Here is a 21,779-nt window from a genome sequence, read left to right on the forward strand (position 1 = left end):
CTTGAGGCTTAAAACTTAAGCATGCTTGGGTCATAACTGAGATTTTTAATGGTAATAATGCAATATTTTTTCAGTCTTTCTCCCTGGGTAGCATACAGGTTCAAGGAGAAGCATAAAGTCATCCCTGCATTCAACAAATATTTGTTGAGCATCTATCACAGGTCAGCTGCCGTTTTAGGCACTGGGGGTGTATTGGTTAACAAAGCAGGGCCTCTGATCATTTCTCTGTCCTGTTGCAAATTACACCTGATATGAAGTGTCTGCCTGCTCTGATGGTGTGTGTGATCTGTTCCGTCATGACTGTTATGGTCTGGGGCTTTCTCTCTGCTGGCTTTTCTCTTTACCCCTCTCGCTCTCTTTAAGGCTTTATTACTTTAGAGCAGTTTTAGGTTGACAACAAAGTTGAGAGAAAGGTACAAAGATATTCCATATACTCCCTGAACCCACATGTGCAGACCCTCCCCCATTAACACCATCCCTCATGAGAATGGTACATCTGTTATAATTGATGAACCTACACTGACCCATCATAATCACCCAAAGTCCAAGGTTTACATTAGGGTTCACTCTTGGTGTTGTACATTCTATGGGTTTGGGGAAAATGTATAATGACATATATCCATCATTATATATTTACAGAATATTATTATATTATAGTTATATATATCTGTATTATACAGAATATTTTTACTGCCCTAAAAATTCTCTGTGTTCCACCTATTCATTCCCCCTACCAGACCTCTGGCAACCACTGATCTTTTCCTTTTTTTTTTTTTTAAGCAGATATTCATTCTTTTTTTTTTTTTTTTTTTTTTTTTTTGCGGTACGCGGGCCTCTCACTGCTGTGGCCTTTCCCGCTGCGGAGCACAGGCTCTGGACGTGCAGGCTCAGCGGCCATGGCTCACGGGCCCAGCCGCTCCGCGGCATGTGGGATCCTCCCGGACCGGGGCACGAACCCGTGTCCCCTGCATCGGCAGGCGGACTCTCAACCACTGTGCCACCAGGGAAGCCCCAGATATTCATTTTTAATTATTATTTATTTATTTACTCATTTTTGGCTGTTTTGGGTCTTCGTTTCTGTGCGAGGGCTTTCTCCAGTTGTGGCAAGTGGGGGCCACTCTCCATCGCGGTGCACGGGCCTCTCACTATCGTCGGCTCTCTTGTTGCGGAGCACAGGCTCCAGACGCACAGGCTCAGCAGTTGTGGCTCACAGGCCCAGTTGCTCTGCGGCATGTGGGATCTTCCCAGACCATGGCTCGAACCCGTGTCCCCTGCATCGGCAGGCAGACTCTCAACCACTGCGCCACCAGGGAAACCCAACCACTGATCTTTTTACTGTCTTCGTAGATTTGTCTTTTTTCAGAATGTCATATAGTTGGAGTCATACTGTACGTGGCCTTTTCAGATTGGCTTCTTTCGCTTAATAATGTACATTTAACGTTCCTCCATGTCTTTTCATGACTTGGTAGCTCATTTCTTTTTGACACTGAATAATATTCCATTTTCTGGATGTACCACAGTTTATTTTTCCATTCACATACTGGGGGACATTTTGGTTGCTTCTAAATTTTGACAGTTATGAAAAACATCAATAAACATCTGGGTGCAGGTTTTTGTGTGGACAGAAGCTTTCAGCTTCTTTGTTTAAATACCAAGGTGCACAATTGCTGCATCATACGGTAAGAGTATTTTTAGTTTTGTAAGAAACTCCAACCTCTTCCAAAGCGGCTGTGCCGTTTTGCATTCTCATCAGCAGTGCGTGAGAGTTTCTGTTGCTCTGCATCCGTGTCAGCGTTTGGTGTTGTCAGTGTTCCAGATTTTGGCTGTTCTAATAGGTATGTAGTGGTCTTCATGTCTTTTTTGTCTGTTTTGTTCAACAGTGTATCTCAAACACCAACAGTGTATCTCAAACACCTGGATCGTTATCTGACAGTAATAAGTATTTGTTGAATTAAGGAATGATTTACATACTGCGTCTCTACTCAGATGCCACCCAAGGAGAAAATGAGGAGAAAGGGGTGGGAGAAAAAGCAGTGAAGGAATAAGTCATTTGTAGTGGTTGGTCCTTTGTAGACTTTTCCTTCAATGATACTTTGCTTATTGCTATGTAGACTTGTCATATAGTTGCCGTCTGTACTTTCGGCAATTACCGAAAATCTCTAGAGGAGGTTCACAAAATCCACACTGACAGCCTCCAGGCATACGTTTGCAGAAGAGATACAAATCACAAGGCAGAGACTGGCAAAATATTTTTCTGGTGAGAATTTATGAAATATTCTTACTTCCATTTCTGGATGTTGCATCTCAGTGTAACAAGATTTCCTGGAAGTTGTATAGATTATTTGGAACCTAAAACTCTAACACGAAGGTCTTCTTCCAAAGGAAAAGTCTATGCTTCTTCTGCCTAGACTATTTTGTGGTTAGTGATTTTAAACTGCAGAATGTATCTGTTAATAAGGCAAGAATGCACCTGGGGTTTTTAGATAAAAAGCACTTTGAAAGGTAATACAGTCGATACTATCAGTTTCTCCCCCATTTTGGCTAAGGAAGAAAGTCTGAATCTCCTGCAGGCCATCCAAAGGCAGAGAGGAGGAGAAGTGCTGCCCCAGAGGCATACATACACACCTGCACCTCTTCCTTCCATGTCTGCACTCCTGAGCAGGGAGGGTCTGGGAAAGGAGGAACACCTTCCCCCAGAGGTATCACTAAAGCCTGACATTTTACCCTTCTCAATTTATTCACCTCTAGGGCTTTATACTCTCAACTGTTGCCTAACTTATCTTTCTTTTCTATGGTTATGGACCTTTCTTACTTAATATTCATTCTCTTGCGCTTAACTTTGGCTCATAGTAAAACTCCAAGCTCACCCTTCCCAGCCTAACCCTTAGTACATAAAGAGAAGTGTTTTATATTTAGAAAAAAGAATTTCCTCCCTCAATAAAAGTCAAATTTTCTATGCTAGTATGTCTATAAGCACTCAAAACCTTTTAAAACATAGAACAAATGAAATGACCCCTTTGTTCTTAATTGTATAAATTTACCCTTCTATTAAACTAGTCAATCAGAAGAGCAAGGTTTATTGAGAATGAAAAGATATTGGATTCATATCTCAAAAATATGATCCCTGTAATATTAATAACAAAGGAAAGACATGAAAAGATGGATAAAAAACCTAGGTGATTGTATAAAGAACTATATCCATGCAAAAATTTGGAGAAGATTGTTATAAAATATGGACGGTAGGATAAATTATCAAGGAGGAGTACCATAAAATAAATAAGTTGAAGAGATAAAATCTGAAAAAGCAAAGAAGAATTAGGAGCAACTTTCAGAAGTCATAAAAGGAGATAGAAAACTATTATTTTTAAGTGCCAGGGTAGGATGTGTTATTGCAATTTTAGAAGTCAGGAAGTCAGTAAATTCTGGTAGCAATTTTTGCAATACCAGCTCCCCATAAAATTCTTTTAACAGCCCCACAAGTTGTATAAGCTATCTTGTAATAAAAGGTTAAATTAATGAGAAGTATAGACTATCATTTTCACATCTATTATACAGTGCCTACCTGTTAATTATTTTCTGGTTTAGATTATATTAAAGGTCCTATTATTTCTGGTATACAAAATGTATGTACTTAACTATGATTCCAGTTACACAGATGAAGAATGAAACCACAATTTGGGCAATAAAGTTTTTTTTCCAATTGCAATGTAATACTTTAGGTATTATTCAGTTATTTCAAAAAAGTGACTTACTGCTTGTTCTAGAAACTAAACTGAATGAGATGAATCTTCAGTGGCCCAAATACCTAATTTATTAAGTTAAAATGTTATATAACCACATAGAAATGTTTCTAACATTCACAGTTAGAGACATCCTAACATATTAAAAATGATTACAATCAGTTTGGCATCTTGCACTTTCACAATATATAAGGCAGCTTATAAATGTATGATAGCTTTGTTTTATGAATTTAACCTGCAGTTAAGGAAGTCAACATGCTGGCTTTAAAAAAAAAAAACCCCTGCATTTTTTTTCCTTTTTAAAACTCAACACAAATCTTTAAGACTTTCATATGGTTTGACTTTAATTTTATATAGCAATATTTATTGCCTATTCGGTGTGTCCTTTTATCTTTTATACTGTGATGATGTTTAATCAAGATATATTGAATTGGAACAGAAACATCAAAACTTTTTGATAGTTCGGCAAATTGCCTGAATTGTCTTGGATCAGTTCTGTGAGTTCATGCAGGATTGCAGGTTGCTATGTCAGACAATCCATTTTTCACCCACACAACTAAATTTTACATAGATTCACTATTCTTTGAATTTTAATGTATCAGTAATTCAAACTCAGTTTTGAATATTTTCTGACATTAGCTGCTATCAAATGGATGAAACAGGGAAGCTAAGCTGATTTTCACAAATGACACTTCTTCAGTGACTCCAATAAGACAGTAACTTACTTATCTTTTGCCTTAACAGTTATCTATTGGTAAGTGGTAAATTTGATATATGTGTGACAGGAGGAACAAGAATTTAAATGCTTAACAAAGTTATAAGCCCCATCTGCCAAATACCAAGAAAGAAAGAAATGATAAGTGAATAACCGTGTTAATATAGTAACTTATAAGAATCTAAAGAAAGCCAATTCTAATCATCCTATGAGCATTTAAAAGGAAGATTTGTTAAGCAATAGATTCAGTGTCAAATTACATTATTGGAAGATGATTCCCTTAATGGATGATTATCACTAAAGAACATTTAAGGGAATCCATTGGGGCCAAATAGAGAAAGGGATATCCTTGACTGAAGTGCTTTTTGGTTGTTTCATTCTGAGGAAGGGCATGGTATCAAAGAAGAGGAAATATAAATTTGATGAGAAGTTAGGTTGCTATCATGGCACCAGACACTCCAGCCTTTACTGAGATAATATTACCTATGAAAAGAACAAGAGTGAAAAGTGAAAAGCTTGCCCTAATATCCCTTAATCTGGGGCATGGGAAGTAAGAAGAACGGAGAGGGTGGAGAAACAAGGAGCCGGAGACACAGAATGCTTCCTGTCCAGACAATGTACAAAGGTCTTCTGTTTAACACAATATTGCATTTTATTTACTTTACATCATTCGAACATTGATTTCCAGCTTTGCTTCCTAAATTACGGTTGGTGCTTTAAGTTAAGAACAGTGAAGTTATGAAAGTCTTTTTCTTAATGATAATATGTACTGAAGGGAAGTGAAGTTGAAAAGCAAAATGTACTTCAATGTGGTGAGCATTGGTGTGTGTAATCTACTGAAAAATAAACTGAAATTTCACTTGTAATTGTAATCCCTTCTACAAAGGAAAATGTGCCTTTTGAAAGACATAACACATCTATTTGATGTGGTACTCATTTGAGAATTAAAATATCTGAGTTTCCTCCATTTTAAGGTTATTTAACTTTCCTAGTATTTCATTTCCCTACTAGTAAACCGAAGAAGATAATATTTTCACCTCTTGGAAACATTGTAAGGGTACACTTTTTTTCCTGACACAACACAAAATGTTTTGAGAAATAATTTGAGAAATGTTCAAGTGGTTACTATTGATTATTCCTTTTTCTTTACACTTCAAATGCATTTCAATTCTTTAATCAACTGGAAATATGGTAGACTGCTTTCATTTCCATTACAGATCTCGAATGCATTCCTTTTCCATTGTGGTTTCTCTTGTTTCCAAGCCAGTTGAATATTCCCTCTCTACTATTCAAAACCCAACTCTGAATTACCCTCTCATGAGGGGTATGCTTCATGCAAAACTTTTGAACATATATGTAGGAACAGGGCTCTGATGTATGGACAGTTCTTCAACTTTACTTCAATTTTCCTTTTATTTTCATTGACAGTAAAATTTTCTGGAGAGTACAATCAAGATAGTGTATTCATAGAAATAACATTAATAGAAGCTAGGTCATAAATGAGAACAGTCATAATAACAACGATCTCCCTTTCCAAGGCATTCCACACAGAGAGATAACAGCACAATAAATAAAGAATTTGCCGTTTGTCACACAACAAGTAAAACAGAATTGCAATAACAAAAACTGTAAATTTATAAATGTTCTTATACTAAAAATAAAAGCAAAAATATGAGATCATGCACTAGAGACAAAAGCTAAGAGTGAAGAGTTATAGCAAAAAACATTACAAAAAATAAACATGTTCAAGTATTGTGAGAGGAGAGGGGAAGATTCAAATAGAAGAGTTTCAGGATAAATCAATTATATTTACTACCCTGGGAGGGACACCGACATAATTGTTTTTGTCCATTAATACTTTAGGCTATTAAAATACACACTGTTATCCATTTAAAAGACAGATTCCATTTCCTTGGGGCACCTCTCATATTACAAGGATGGAATAAAATTCATTGTTTACCTTGATTATAAATAGATGATAATACTTTAGGAGAAATATTCTCAAGAACAGGCCAGTGTGATGCCCTGGAATAGGAGCCTGGGAGTGAGAAAACGGATTCTAGTCCTGTTGTTTTACACCATTGTCTGTGAAAGATACTTCCCAGTCCTGAAATAAAATTTCACCTCACGTTTCAATTTTACGGTAACAGTTGAACTACCAGAACGGGCAGAGACCAGTAAAAATACTAACAACGATAATAATAAAAGAGTCAAACATTTTTCTTGATGCTTACTTTTTTAAAAAAGTTAAAGAACAAAGAAGCTGGATCGCTTAACAGAACTAAGAATTGAATAATGCTTTAGTGGGATTGTTCCTTCAGCATAACAATTTCTTCCCCAACATAACTAATCTAAGCAGTGCCTTTATACTTTGTGGTTGAATATTATATCAGATTTGAACAGTGGCTAGTTTCCCTACACGATTAGGAGACGCATGTTTGTCATGGGAGTAAAAAAATAAAATTTGTCTGTTAAATTACACATAAATATAAGGTACAAATGTATTTTTAAAATACAGATTAAAATAATCACACTTGCATCGTGTACATACGAAAATACAGTATTTAATATTCAATATACACAGACACATTTATGATAAATGCAACTATGTGGCAATGCCAGTTCTTTCAGGGTTTTCGCTGTCCCCTGTTTCCACATATATGGAAACAAAAATGCTTTGCTATCATTTCCTAGCTCTGGCGGACATCTTGAAGCAGTTTGTTAATCTCAGCCACTAGCTCACTGGCATCCATGAGTTCATGTCTGCCATCACCGAGGTGGCTGAGCACGTTGTCGAAATCATCCTCTTCATAATTTTCAGGGATCTCCTCCATGGCCGGCAACCATTTTGAAGAAGGCTGCACACTGGAATGAGTTCCAAGCGGGGGGCCAGAGTTGGTGGTGGGGTTTTGAAAATGCGTACTGGCCGCCCAGGCCGCCACCCCTTGTGGGTAACCCACAGTCTTGGCTGACAAAGGTCCCTTCCGGCGTTCCAGAGAGTTGGATCGATCCATCTCACTGCACTCAGAATAGGTGTCCAGGGAAGGGGGTAAGAGGCGCTGGAACACATTGCTCATTTCCGAGAGCAGAGAGGACGTGCTGGTATCCCCAGAGTCCTCATCGTTTGGGGAGTCCTTCCCAAAAGTGGAAAAACTCTTCTTCTTCTCACCAGAATCTACCGGCTGGGTGTCATCCTCGAGACTCGGATGCGGATGTTGCTGCTGGGGCTGTGCTGGGAATTCTTCCCCCGGAATGAACATGTTACTCCTATAATCAGAGGAAGGTGAGGGCAGAGGTGGCATCCAGCACTGGTCAGAGTGTCCCAGGACCCTGCACTCTTCCGTGCACAGCCTCATAGCTGCACTCAAGGAAAGCAGTGGGGATTCGTTATTATACTTCGTGTGACTCAAAATAATAGAAAAAAATTATCACTTTATTTCTTAAAACATAGAATAAGACAATTTTAAACTATGACCATGATACTAACCCATTATTATACATATGAGGTGGACTACAGTTACAACTTTGATTTGACTACTGGTTTTATGAACCTGGGATATATATATTTTTGTCTCTCAGATAAGCAAAGGAGGGTTATGACTCATGTACTTCTCAGGGATATCGTCTGCTACTCATGTAATGAGAAAATGGATTGGCAACTTACTAATGAAGAAGTTTGGAAAAGAGCTAAGGTGTGGGTGATGAAATATTTGCTGAACATAAACTCTATAAAAACCCAGAGCTGTAAGGGGAAATCCATAACTTTAGAATGCCACCAGATAAACCTTGCGTAATACCATTGAGTACCTTCCAGATATTGAGGTCTATCTGACCTACTTTACTTTTTAATGGAGGCACTGAGAATATAATAAGCTATCAGGTAGCTTATCAATCTCTCTTACAAGTATGCTGGATTATTTATCGACTTGTTCCTTAAAACAGCAGTGCAAATTATCCTCATATACCAGGCATCTGCAGTTACCCTGTTAAGAAGTCTTTTAGAGGTTTGAAATTCAAAGAGTTGGAAAAGTCATCAAAAGATGAAGAATATGAGAAACCATTGGTTAGTTCTTCCAGATGTTATGATGCACTGTTGGAATGTGAGTGGTTACACTCATAGAAAATAATCGATGATATGAGAAAAGCAGAAAAATGAAGAGGGTAAAACTCTAAATTTGGCAAATGTGATAACTAAACTACAGAACCACCAAGAAATGTGGAGATGTAAAATATACTCCACAAACCATCCATCTTTTTCAGTGACAGCTTAGGTCTCTTCAATATCATGATTTCATTTTAGAGCAAATGACCGAATTCAGAAAATGCAAAGTAATTATCTTAGATTTGAATGAAAATTGGATTGATATCAGCCATACTTACATACTCAGAGCTAATTCTGTAGATCTGGCTGCTTAAGAAAGATTTCTCTTCCTCCCAAGTTATTGCTTAAAAAAAAGGCTGACTCTTGAACAATGCCAAATCCCTGGTCAGGGGAAGCTAGCTGTCCAGTATGCTTATTGTTGTACCCACAGCACCTGGGAAAGGTCTAAAGTGTCTGCATAGAGTAGGCATTCACTACATATTTTCTAATCATCAGGGAAATGCAAATCAAAAAGCACAATAAGAAATCACCTCAAACCAGTTTTCTTACAGGATGCCTGTAATAAAACACAAACCAAAAACCCCAAACAATAACAAGTGAGGGGGGGGATGAGGAAAACTTGGGAACCCTTGTACACTGTTGTGGGGAATGTAAAATGGTGCAACCACTATGGAAAATAATATGGAGGTTACTCAAAAAATTTAAAAAGAGAACTACCATATGAGCCAGTAATCCCATCTTTGGATATTTATCCAAAAGAATTGAACTCAGGATCTCGAAGAGATATTAGCATTCTTCTGTTCACTACAGCACTGTTCACAATAACCAAGATGTGAAAACAACCTGAATGTCCACTGAATGTTTAATGGAAATGTAGTATATGCACACAATGGAATATTATTCCACCTTAAAAAAGAAGAAAACTCTAATATGTGATAATGTGGATGAATCTTGAGTTGAGGACATTAAGCTTAGCGAAATAAGCTAGTCACAGGAGGACACATAACTGCATGATTCCCTGTATATGAGGCATCTAAAATGGCCAAATCCATAGAATCCAGGAGTGAAATGGCGGTTAGCAGGGATTAGGGAGAGGGGGAAATGGGGAATTTCTGATTAACAGGCATACATTTCCAGTTAAGCAAGGTTAAGTTCAAGAGCTCCGCTGTACAACACTGTACCTACGGTTAATGATGCTGTATTGTACAGTTAAAACTTTGTCAGCAGGGTAGATCCCGTATTTAGTGTTCTTATGCCTTAAAACAAAATTTTGGAAAAGATTTATGCACAAAAAAAGAAAAGTGAAGAATAAATGTTGCCTTTCAGAAAAGGAGAAGTAAAGGACTTTGTTCAAAGGTGTGGAAGTCACTGCTTTTCATCATTTGAGCCTTGAAGATAATTCTGTCCTTATACCTCATCCATTCTGGGCCTCAATTTTTTATAGAGAAGGGGTAAGTTGAGGGACAAAAACGAGAGCTAGAACTGTGAGAAGAAACGTCTGCTTGCCAGGAAGGCTAGAAATTCAAAGTAGGGAAGATGGTGGATAGTGTGAATGCCAATCCCATGGGAATCACAAGGGCATGAGAGAGAGACAGCAATATTGAGAATCCTTGTGTCATTTTGCTATGAAGAAGGGTTAAATTTAAATAAGCAAGAATAAAAAGATGTTTAGATGTGCTGACTTAATGCATTATTACTCTTTGGAAATATTTACCAACTATCGTTGTTCATCATTTAAATGTGGACAGAACCAAAATGTGTTGAAAGTAACTGGAATACCTTCATAGCAGTGAGGTTTTCTAAGTGCTGAAATAACTATCAAAGTGGTAATGAATTTTTTTTTCCTAATTCCCTGAGTCTCTGAATTTGGAAAGGAGACCTGTCCATATTGTCTTACTCACCTCCTTTCAGAAGGAAGGGGAACAGACCTGATGACACCTCTTCATTTGTTTTCTGGTCTTTAATTCTGTGGGAAGGACTTAATTGTTTGATTGGCTTTGTTTTGTTTTAATGTTTAATGACAGGGGGAAAAGGGAAAAATTACACAAGCTTCTAAGAATTCTGAACATGATCAACTTTCTAGAGAGCTGAACATAATGAAAATAACCATCAGTACCATCTGGGTGATTCAAAGAGTTCATATTAAAAATAAATTTGGTCATAGGAGTTTTTAGACAGGGAATGCTATTTTATAACTTCACAGTAAATAAATGGGGCTTTAGTAATAAAAAAGTTAATTAACATAAAATTTTTAAATTCAAAAAATATGAAAAATTGATGAATAAAGACTAATGGAGAGAAGGAGGGCCAAAATAATAGAGATGGAAGAGCAGTGACACAGAAGAGGGCATTTCTTAATTTCATTGGTATTTTCAACCATTTTCCTGAGACTCAACTGTTCGAAATCATCCTCAGTGTACATGTAACTTAGTGCCACAGATGTTCCACACCGTATCCAATGAACCAGAACTTGTTGGCTAGTGGTGCAAGTGGCCAACCTTCCTGTTGCTCCTTGAAAACTGTCAGGTGGTTAAATTTCCTCTGGAAAGGGAAAGTCATGGAGAAATAGAGAACTCTTTTTTCCCACAGCCTGATGGCCAATTTTGCCCCTGTGCTAGACCTTATAGGTAGGGCAGGAAGCAAGCATGGGACATTAGGAGAAAAACATATGCCTAACATCTATCAAGCCATTAGTCATTGAGTAATCAATCAATTATCTATTAAGAGCCTGCCATATGTAAAGTGCTATGATAGCTTCCTGCCCTCAAATGGCTTCTGGTATAAGAATAATCAAGTGTTACAAATGAGGTCATAAATGCCCAGTTAAAGTGCCAAACTGTACAATGATGAGGGCATGTTAAAAAAAGAAAAAAAAATACGATGTCACTTATATGTGGAATCTAAAAAACTACAACAAGCTAGTGAATATAACAAAAAAGAAGCAGACTCACGGAGGTAGAGAACAAGCTAGTGGTTAACAGTGGAGAGGGAAGTGGGGAGAGGCATGATAGGGGTAAGGGATTAAGTGGTACAAACAGGTATAAAATAAATAAGCTACAAGGATATATTGTACAGCACAGGGAATATAGCCAATATTCTATAATAACTGTAAATGGAGTATAACCTTTAAAAATTGTGAATCACTATATTGTACGTCTATAACTTATATAATATTGTACAGCAACTCTACTTCAGTAAAAATAAAATTTAAAAAAAGAAAAGAGAAAAGAGTGGAGGCGGATGCTGAAGTAGTTAAAGAAAGAGCAACCTGAAACAAACTTTGAGAGATGAATAGAAGACAAAGTGAAGAGAAGCCAGTTTTTCAGGTAGAAAGGTGACATGAGCAAAGGATTGGTGTGTTACGTGAAGAGATGGCTCTGCCTATTGCAAAAGATAAAAAAAAAAAAAGTTAATAAGCTAGGAGTGGATTTCATTGGCCTAGGAATGCCAAGATAAATAGCTGAATTAGGTGTTTCCAGGCAACAAAAGTCAATTATTGCTTTCGAAACAAAAAGTATAAATTAAAATGTTCTGAAAAAGTTGTTCAAGCTGTATGAAAGAAAGATTTGGCAAGGAAAAAAGCTACTGGAGAGTGAATATCAATTCATGTGCTGGTACAGAAAACCAGCCATGGAAGAAAGGCCGGAAGTAGGATACCAGCCATGAGAATGATGAGGACATAGAATTAAAGACAAATGTTTGAATTAATCACAGATGACACAATGATAAAAAAATGGAATGCGCCCAATCAAGGAGGAGTATCACAAGAACATCCTGGTGCAGCTGACACTTTGGGAAAAGCGAGATTTTGCAAGCGTATATGTAGTGTTGTGGTTCAAAGTTGACTGAGTAAGGAAGAAAGTATGTTGACAAACGTGAGCCAACAGACAAAAATGCGCGCTGACTTTACTGCTCAGAATGCAGGATCCTCCTGTGGGAATTAATAGCATGAATGACCAGAAATGACCCTGTTGGCAGGCAAAGCAACATAACATAATCTATATTTGATCACAGTCTAATGCAGGAAAAACATTGTTGGAATAAGACCCTGAGGTTCTAAAAATATTCATGCTTTAGAAAAACTGTGCTGATTTCTGTTAATGGCATTCAGATGTGGACTTACTTTTTTTACTTTTTTTTTTTCTTTCTACTTGGGATATTTCCTGGGAATATAAAGTTTACAAATCACAAATTTTACACCCTAATGTGCCAGCAGAAGCTGCCATGGTGAAGAATAAGCCAGAATATGGGTGATGTATCATCAGAATGATGTTCATAATTAAGGGATGGTTATCTTTGTACAGATATTTGATTATGCACATTTCTAATAGCCAACCATGCATAAAGCTTAAGATATTTTATGGATCATTGGTGATTTCCTGGTGCCCTATGCCTCTAGAATACTTTCTACAACACCCCACATAGAGACAGTTTGCTAGTCAGGCAGAAGTGTATACACTCTGATACAATCTATGGCAGTACGACGCCATACCCCAGCTCTCCCGCCGCACACCCAGATTAAGTACGATTGTGTAAATATGGAATTGTTTTGTAAAGAATTGTCTATATATTCCCTGGTGTTGGTGATAATATAACGGTGAGCCTCTAACTTTGAAGAGAAATGTAACTTAGGAGGAGACTCAAGTTACTCACTAAATAAGACTCATTATTATCTAGAGTTTATCAATGTCTACCTGTTGTTTCCCAGATGTCTTTATTCTTTAACATTTATTTTAATTACTTTAATTCAAGCATTAGGTAACTCTCCTGCCATGAACATAGCTGGTGGTGGTAACTTTGAAAATATAGGATAGAGTGAAAGAGGCGTCGTGCCCTTTTTTAAAAATTTAGACCATGATTAGCTATTGAATTATACAATCTCAGAATTATAAAAGGACTTTAGGTATAATTTATGCTCAGAAATGGCAAGGTTATCTAAGTAGGAGCAGTTATTCTCCTTTTAGCTATACTGATAGAATTGTGTCAATGAGTCGACTTTCTACAATTGAAAAAATAACATATATAATGAGATAATTGATATTATACCCATGATGTTATGTTTTATGAAATAATGTAATTTGGGAAATCATCTTATTCAAAATTAGGGATCAGTATTCAAAATTAGAGTTCTATCAGGATCACAGAATCATAGAAACTCAGCCCGCTCTTTCATTTCATGGGTAAGATAAAACTGTTTCTCTTTGAGCACGTTGTCTTAGGCCATAGGTATTCCACTAGGTTTTCAAGGATTTCTCTTTAAATGGGTCTAGGGAGTCTATGCATTAAAAAAAGGAAAAGACACCATGGGTGACTGTAAGTATCTCGGCTCTCAATGTACATTGATTATAGCCCTTCATGCCACTAGAAGTCCTTCCCATACATTCATCCTGCCAGAAATGCAGTATCTGTTACGGTAATAGCATAATTAAATAAGCAGCATTTAATAGGTTACAGACAGTAGTACTGTAAGACTTTAGAATGTAAGAACAAATATGACATTCAACATACTACAAAAAAATGAAAACCTGTTACTTTATATTATCCTTGATAGATTAGTGTTTAATGAGTAGAGGGATAGGTTCAAATCTCACCTCTATCATGTACAAATTGCTTGATTTTGGATACTTTTTTTTTAACCTTTATAAGCTTCAGTTTTCAAATCTAAAAAAAAAATATGAACACTACTGTTATTACCGCCACCATTAATTCCTATGTCAAAGTGTTGCAAGAGGCTGTTCAGGTATAGAATTCCTCACGGGCCCAGAGTAAGTACTAGGGCGTCGCTGGTAACCACTGCTGTGACTGCTAGGACTAATATTAATACTGCTGAAGCTACTGCCGCCACTACTACTCCAGTTTACGAGAGAGAGAGTTCCTATGTACTGATTTCCACTGAATTTCTCTGGCTCTCTGAAGCTCTCCCATGTCTATTTCCTAAACTCTCTTATTTATCTGTACTTAGACAGCAGTTGTTCCATGGACTCAGCAAGGTAATATAGTTTTGTTCTGCCTTTCTTTCATTTATCACTTATTCATTTGTCAAGTGACAGTTATTTGATCAACATTCTGTGGAATTTAGAAACGTAAGTAGTCAAAGGAATATGTTCCTAAGGGTTGATATATTATTACAGTCTTTAGTGACAGGGTTGCTACAGTGATGCAGTCAGTATTTACTCTGCGGGATCTGAGAGTTTCCACTGCACGATGAGAGAGAAGGGAGTCTAAGGAAAACATAGCTCGTAACTTAATAGGGTCTCCTCCATCTAGCTGTGTAGTTATAAATTCCCCTCTTGGACTTCTGTTCCTCTTCCATTTACAGTGGACACATAAAATGAAAGGTGGCAAAATTATTCCATGCCTACCACCTACAAAGATGCATTCTTTCTCCTATTTTTAGTGATTAAAGTGTACCATTCCCTGGTGTATTTTAATCTCTGATTATGCGAGTTGGTTCCCATCACAGGAAATGTGTCCTTCAAATTATAGTCCAGTTCACCACTAGGCACCAAAACAGGCTCTCTGAATAAAAACAACCACCCAGTAATTTTACAGAGTTGCTCAAGAGTGTCTTATGGCGGTAGTAGATGGGGTAGAGAGAGGAGGGGAGTGGGGTCGTTTTCTCTCTTCCTTCTCCCCACTCCTTCCTTCTTGTCCTCTTAAGCTCTCCTGCTTATTCCCTTTCTCTACCAACTGTTTACTATGAATTTTAATTAAACAATTTAAAATTGTTTCAGTCTGTGTTCACTGCTAATGGTGTGTGTATTACAGATACTTTAGTGCAAAGAACAAAGAAGAAATAAAAGCACGGGAGAAATTGCTCACTTCACTGGTGTAGTCGATCTGAAAATAAGGATTTATCTATCACCACACTCTTACCTGCTGGAATTCTTCCATCTGTAAGAAACAGGTCGCTGAATCCTTCGCCCAGCAACCTGTCTATTGGAGAATCTCGCCCCAAATCATAATCACTGTCTCCTGCTTCACTGTCACCACGGCCACTGTCTTTCAAGCTAAATTTGTCCATGTCTTGAAGGGCATATCTAGAAAGAGAAATCAGAGAGAGTATAGTTTTTAGTCTTCAGCATTCATGTTATCTGAGACTTAATAGGTAGCACAAGGGTAATTCATACCTATAGCTCCTGGAATATTTGTTTCCTCGAAAACTTGGCCTTGGTTGATATTGTCCCTGGTGAAGCATTGAAAGAAGCTGGGAGACCTGCTGGAAACGAAACAGACAGTACTGATTCCTAGAAACAAATCCCCCGATACTCAAAAGCTTGAAGCAAGCAAATACAGTGACTCACTATTTCATGCTAATTATCTAATTCTATCTTCTAATACTGTCTCCGTTTTAAAGATTTACATATGCTGGACTCTGAAGGACCACGTAGCCAGCCACCAAACAGAACTGAAATACATCCCAGAGAAATGTGGACGCTCTCATACAGCTGACATTCTCTTTTTGAGAGAGGACTCCTTTATAGAAAACTGATTGATTCCTTCTATCTTATAGTTGAGATTAAAGTGATCAGTTATAAAAATGCATGGAAAATGCTGTAAAATACATTCTAACACATGTAGTTAAAATAATGTCAGAAAGGTTTCAAAAGCTGAACAAATACACATGCACTGAGATGGGATTCTGGAGACCCCAGCTTTTTATTTTTCTTAGAGACCACAACTACTGAGAATAAAGCAAGCCTGTTTATTTCTAGCTTGAAGTATCATAATCTGAGGATAAGGGGACTCTAATTAGATAGTCCTTTGCTAGCTTCACATTTACTTTTCAATATTACACATGGTACATGCAAGTAAATTCTTTATGAAAAACTTAAGACAGTATGCAAAAGGTGTGTATACTTGCTATACCTACATAACGTAACTGGTATCCTATTTAATTTGCATATCTTTAGTATTGTTACTTAGTAATGGAAACGTTTAAGAACTAACACATACACAACTTCTGATCACTAACAGCTGACTTTGTCAGTGAATAGGTGGAGGGTATGATCTTACCTCAACAGCAGGGGTGGCATGGGTGAGTTCTAATGAGAAATTCTCTGGCACGTGGTTCGATGAGATTGTCACCAAACTGTTGAGGGACTGGTGACTGTTGTGACTCTGCCGGCTGCCCATTTGCCCTCTTTCTAAGGTAGGAGATGAAGAAGGAGACGGTCTGTGATGAGATCTGATGGGCAGAGTGCCGTTGACGGTAGGCACCAATGTGATGTCCCCTTTGTGGATCTGCCTGGAGGGTCTTTTTGGGTGATGCTGGTAAGTTGATTCCGCTACCCTGCAGTTGTAGGATCTAGTGTCTTTCTTTTCTCGGTTACACCTAGTTGCAAACAGCACCATAATAACCAACAACACTGCACAAATTGCTCCTAAGGAAATAATTATAATCATGGAGACATCCAAGGACGCCTGGCTTACTGAGGTCATTGCTGTACTTGTCACTGACTCTGCATATTCAAAGATCACACACTTCAGAAGGACTTTGGTATGCAGCTGAGGGTTGCCTTTGTCCTGGATGACAACTGAGAGCTCCCATTCTGTGTAGGGAACAGATTCCATGCTGACGTTGGTATGGATGTCACATGATCGTGGATCAATTACAAAGATATTCTCCTCATTACCTGCTACTATGGAGCAGCTGAGTTCAGCATTCACACCAGAGTCTCTGTCCATTGCCCTTATTCTTGTGACATGAAAGCCGCTTTCAGCCCCTTTGGGGATGGAGATTTCTGCGGTATTATTGTGCAGTGCCGGTCCTATAACCACAGGGATGTTGTCATTTTCGTCAATGATGGTGAGCACAACTGTGGTATTGCTTACGAGTTGCTTTGGACTTCCACCATCTCTTGCTTCGACCACAAAAGTGATCTGACTCACTTCCTCATGATCAAAGATTCTGAGGGCATAGATGGCGCCATTAGATGGGTCAATGGTTACATATGTAGTTATGGAACTTCCCAGGATAAAACTCTCCAAAATGGTATATGTAACTTGCCCATTTTCTCCAAGATCAGGATCTGTGGCTGTAACAGTGGTGATATATGCCCCTGGCGAGTTATTCTCTGAGATTGCAAATTCGTATCGACTTCTCTGGAAGTGGGGTGGATTGTCATTTACATCATTGATTTGAACAGTAAAATGTTTTACTGTTGAGAGACTGGGTGTCCCCTTGTCCTCAGCGATTACAGTCAAACTGTATTCAGACCTCTTTTCTCTATCCAGCGTGGCATTTGTCAAGATTAAATAATTGTTTTCATAAGTCTTCTGAAGTTTAAAGTGACCATGTCCATGAAGCCTACAAACTATTTCTCCATTCAGCCCAGAATCCTTGTCCTGAACCCTGACCAAGGCAACAAATGTGTCAATAGGATCCCCTTCAAAAATATAAGATATTTCTTCTTTTCCAGGGGACATGAGGTTTATGTTAATTTCAGGTTTATTGTCATTAACATCCACAACCTTAATTATAATTTTGCAATGAGCTGGGATTGAATTTGGACCCAAATCCTGAGCCTGAACATCGATCTCATAGGATTTGGTGATTTCATAATCCACTGGCTTGAAAAGAGTCAAATGTCCTCTTTCTGAATCAATCTTAAAAGTCTCTATAATTTTGGGAGACACATGACTGCTGAAGGAATAGACAATTTTCCCATTAGCGCCCTCATCTGGATCAGTGGCATTCAGATCTAGCAGCAAAGTGCCAATGGGGGAGTTTTCTAAGAGCTGTATTATATAAGACTGCTGCTCAAAAGCAGGGCTGTTGTCATTAGAGTCTGAAATGCTGATTTTTAGTATGGATGAGCCAGACCTCTGAGGCACCCCCATGTCCGAGGCGGTGAGCTGAAGCTCATAGCTCGACTTCAGCTCCCGATCCAGCTCTCTAACCACTATGAGTTCTGCATACTTCGCTCCATCCGTCCTAGTCTGAACCTCGATATTAAAGAAATCATTGGCAGAGAGAGAGTACGTGTGGAGGGAGTTTTCCCCAACATCCGGATCAAACGCACTGTCCAAAGGGATACGAGTCCCAACTGCTGCACTCTCTGATATCTCAATCGGTATGAGAGGTCTTGAAAACTGGGGAGAATTGTCATTAATATCCAGCACTTCAACTTCAATATGGAAAAGCTGCAGATGCTCAGTGGGTAGAGTGATCACATCAAACTCTATGGAACAGTTCAAGTTTTTCTGGCATAGTTGTTCGCGGTCAATTTTTGCCCCTATGCTGATTTCCCCGCTATCCTCGTTGACCACGAGTAGAGGAGAATTTCCCCTTTGCATGGCTCGGAAGCGAACGGTAGAAGGATTAGGTAGCTTAACTAAAACATCAGCCACATCCTCTGATAGTCTTGCAATTACCGATCCAACCCTCTGCTCCTCGTAAATCCTGTATTTCAAATTCTTGCCCAGTACATCGGAGTTGAAAGATACCACCAGGAGTGCAAAAACAAATCTAAAGTGCATTTTAGCATGCATTTGGTACATCGGTCAGTTTTATGAGATTCCTCTCACAGAGCAAGTTAAAACAGCAAAGCAATTCCCTCAGCTTCCTTTGGCAACTTAAAGCTAGGCTACATTTGGTACTCGAAACTTGAAAGCGTCTCTTAATAACAGCACAGCAATTAACAGCTCGCAAACTTTTGTTTTATACACACCGTGTCACGACTTCCAGATATAATCGGCATGGAGTCCAGTCCTTGCATTTGTGCGGCTGTTTGTCCTCTTGGCAGGCGAAAGAGTGTCACGTCCGCGTTTTCCCCCTTGTGCAGTCGGCGTCCATCTATCGCAGGGCGCCGGCGGAGGCTGCAGTGGCTCTTTCCCCAGCGATTCTTTCTTCTTTTCTCCGCTCGGCTGCAGACCAAGCGCCCGTGATTGCTGACTCCAGTCTAAGATCTGTACAACTTCACTTCAACTCAGACAAAGCTCTCTTGCCCCGCGTGCGTTGAATCGCTTCCAGCCAATCAGCGTGCTTCCAAATCAGAAGCCGATGGAGTCCGCAAAGCGAAGGCAGGGCGGACGGGTGGGAGAGGGAGGGAGACGGAGCGAGACGAAGGAGGAGGGTCCGAGAGGCTCCCTCCCTCCAACCCTCCCCTCCCCTGCCCCCCTCCGTCCCCCGCGTTCACTTTCTCTGAGCGTGCCACGACAAAGGAGAGACAAATTACAGAAGACAAACTTTAAATCAACTTCTGGTCGCCTTTATTTATATGGCATTTTAAATTGGCCTGGTTTTCTTAATTGCCCTTTCTTCTTCCACAAACATGCAATCATCTTGCTTTTCATAGTCCTTAAGTACTGGTTTAACTTAAAATACCTCTAAGTGCATTTTGTTGGTGGAGGAATTTAATAAAATGTGAAAACTTGCTTCTAATTATGCTTCTCAGCCCGCCTCCTTCCCCTCCCCCTCTGTAAATACTTGGGGCTTTCTCCTTCTGTGAGCACAAGCAGATTTTCTTGGGGCTCTGTTTTAAACAGCAGAACAAGAAAAGAGGTTTCATTTTCTGTTTTTCTTTCATCTTTATTCCTTGAAGATAAGAAAGGGGCTATTTTCCACTCTTGATTTCTCTTAATTAGCAAGATTTAATGGAACACCAAAGCATTTGAAACTAATTAACAATATAGTTCTACCTCATAACACTTCCTTCCTAGAGTTTGGGCAAAATTGGCTGTGATGTTTCTTTGTCCTGTACTTCAAAAAATCCTATTTACCTTTGGTAACAGACATTTCATGCTGTAGCATGTCAATTTCTACCATAAGGTACTATCGATATGTGGTGAGTCTTCACGATGAATACTTGGGGGGACGTGGACTCAGTAGTTTACAAGTCAGATTTTTATGATATATGTATTATGTATGAAAACACTTTTAGGATATGTATTTTAAAAACCCAAAGCTTGTTTACATTGAAGAATAAAATGCCTGAGCTGAAAATTGCATTTTGTGTGCGTCAAAATGCTAAGGAAATATCATGGGAGGTTTGTGCTCTACCCAGGTCACAGAAACCGATATGTTAGTCTTATTTGGAAATATGATTATTTATGATGTTCTTTCTGCTCTGCAGTTCCCTTTAAGTTTATCATCATGGCTCTTTCCTTGCTGCTTTTTTCATACCTCTTGCATTATTCCTCAGCTGTCTTCATCCACTTGCATATTTGCTCTTTCACATAATCTCACTGTCACTTTTTTTCCATTTATTTTCTCCCACTCTCTCTTTTGCCCCCAGAAACATATTAAAAAAAAAGTAATTTTCTGATTTTTCCACTTTGCTTACTCTCAGCAGAGCTCAGCTAAAGTAACTAAGAAGGTTCTTTCCAAAAAAGAAAGCAGAGGAGTCGGAGTCGTAGCGTGACCTCTCCTTCTTTTTTAGGCATTCAAAAGCATTTTATAAGCCATTGTCTCCCCCACCACCACCCCCAGAAACTAGTGCTGTGTGGCAAATTGTGCAGAATAGAAATGCCTATAATGTATGTATTTAGTACTGGGTCACGCTGGTGAACATTCTGCCCCCATGAATAAACTGTTTCACAAGTTTGTAGCCCTTTCAAATTGCTGATCCCCAAACCCTATAGGCAAACTAGGAAAACTACCACAAGCAACTGGGATTTTAGAAACCCATAGCCATCCGGCATAGACCTCTCAGGATCTAAGCCAATAATTGTATCGATTCAGGCTTTAGTGAACCCCTTTGCAAACACCAAAAGAGCAAAGAAAGGAATTAGTGACTATTCGAAGTAGGGGTGAGAATTCAAAGGTAATCTAATTCCATTAGTTCTAGGAGAGTTTTCTTTGTGGATTTGGTAAGTCTACCCCCCAAAACCCCAAGAGCAATGGATTTGATTACCTTAATGTGAAAGACATCTTCCCCTATGCTTAAAAAGTAAAAATATCTTTAAAATCTTTCATTTATTTCTGACAGTGAGCTTGAACAGAATTAATTATTGTGAAAAAGAGCTTCAGAAGTAACTTACTGAAATATTTAAAATAGGTTGTAAATTAATGTAAACTCATAAGGAATGTGTTTCCATGAGGAAATCATTAAAGATCTTTGAATCCTTTCATGCGGAAGGGCTTTTCTCGCTTGCTCTGTCATCCTTACCAAATATTGCTTCATTTTCAGCTGGCCAGTCTCTCCCTGAGGAATCATATATGCCTGCATGATAGTATTTTGCTCTTGATTTCTCCTTAATATATACTACTCTGTTTCTC

At 38.6% G+C, this 21,779-nt stretch overlaps 1 protein-coding gene across 2 annotated transcripts; it reads right to left on the minus strand.

The window, feature by feature from the left end:
• Positions 1-5,849: 5,849 nt before the first annotated feature.
• PCDH18 (protocadherin 18) lies at positions 5,850-19,434 on the minus strand. 2 transcript variants are annotated; one of them, XM_029234608.1, is made up of 4 exons: positions 16,574-19,434; positions 15,688-15,773; positions 15,434-15,597; positions 5,850-7,813 (listed from the first exon to the last, which is right to left on the minus strand). In XM_029234608.1, the coding sequence occupies exons 1-4, from the start codon at positions 19,058-19,060 to the stop codon at positions 7,146-7,148; spliced, it is 3,405 nt and encodes a 1,134-aa protein (XP_029090441.1). In that variant the 5' UTR covers positions 19,061-19,434; the 3' UTR covers positions 5,850-7,145. The 2 variants fall into 2 exon arrangements, with proteins under 2 accessions (XP_029090441.1, XP_029090440.1); XM_029234607.1 differs by having other exon boundaries at positions 6,997-7,813; positions 15,688-15,776; positions 16,574-19,135.
• Between the last annotated feature and the right edge of the window lie 2,345 nt (positions 19,435-21,779).

The sequence above is a fragment of the Monodon monoceros genome, unplaced genomic scaffold (genome assembly GCF_005190385.1).
Source record: "Monodon monoceros isolate NGI ecotype Baffin Bay Population unplaced genomic scaffold, NGI_Narwhal_1 Super_Scaffold_20, whole genome shotgun sequence".
Classification (NCBI taxonomy): domain Eukaryota; kingdom Metazoa; phylum Chordata; class Mammalia; order Artiodactyla; family Monodontidae; genus Monodon; species Monodon monoceros.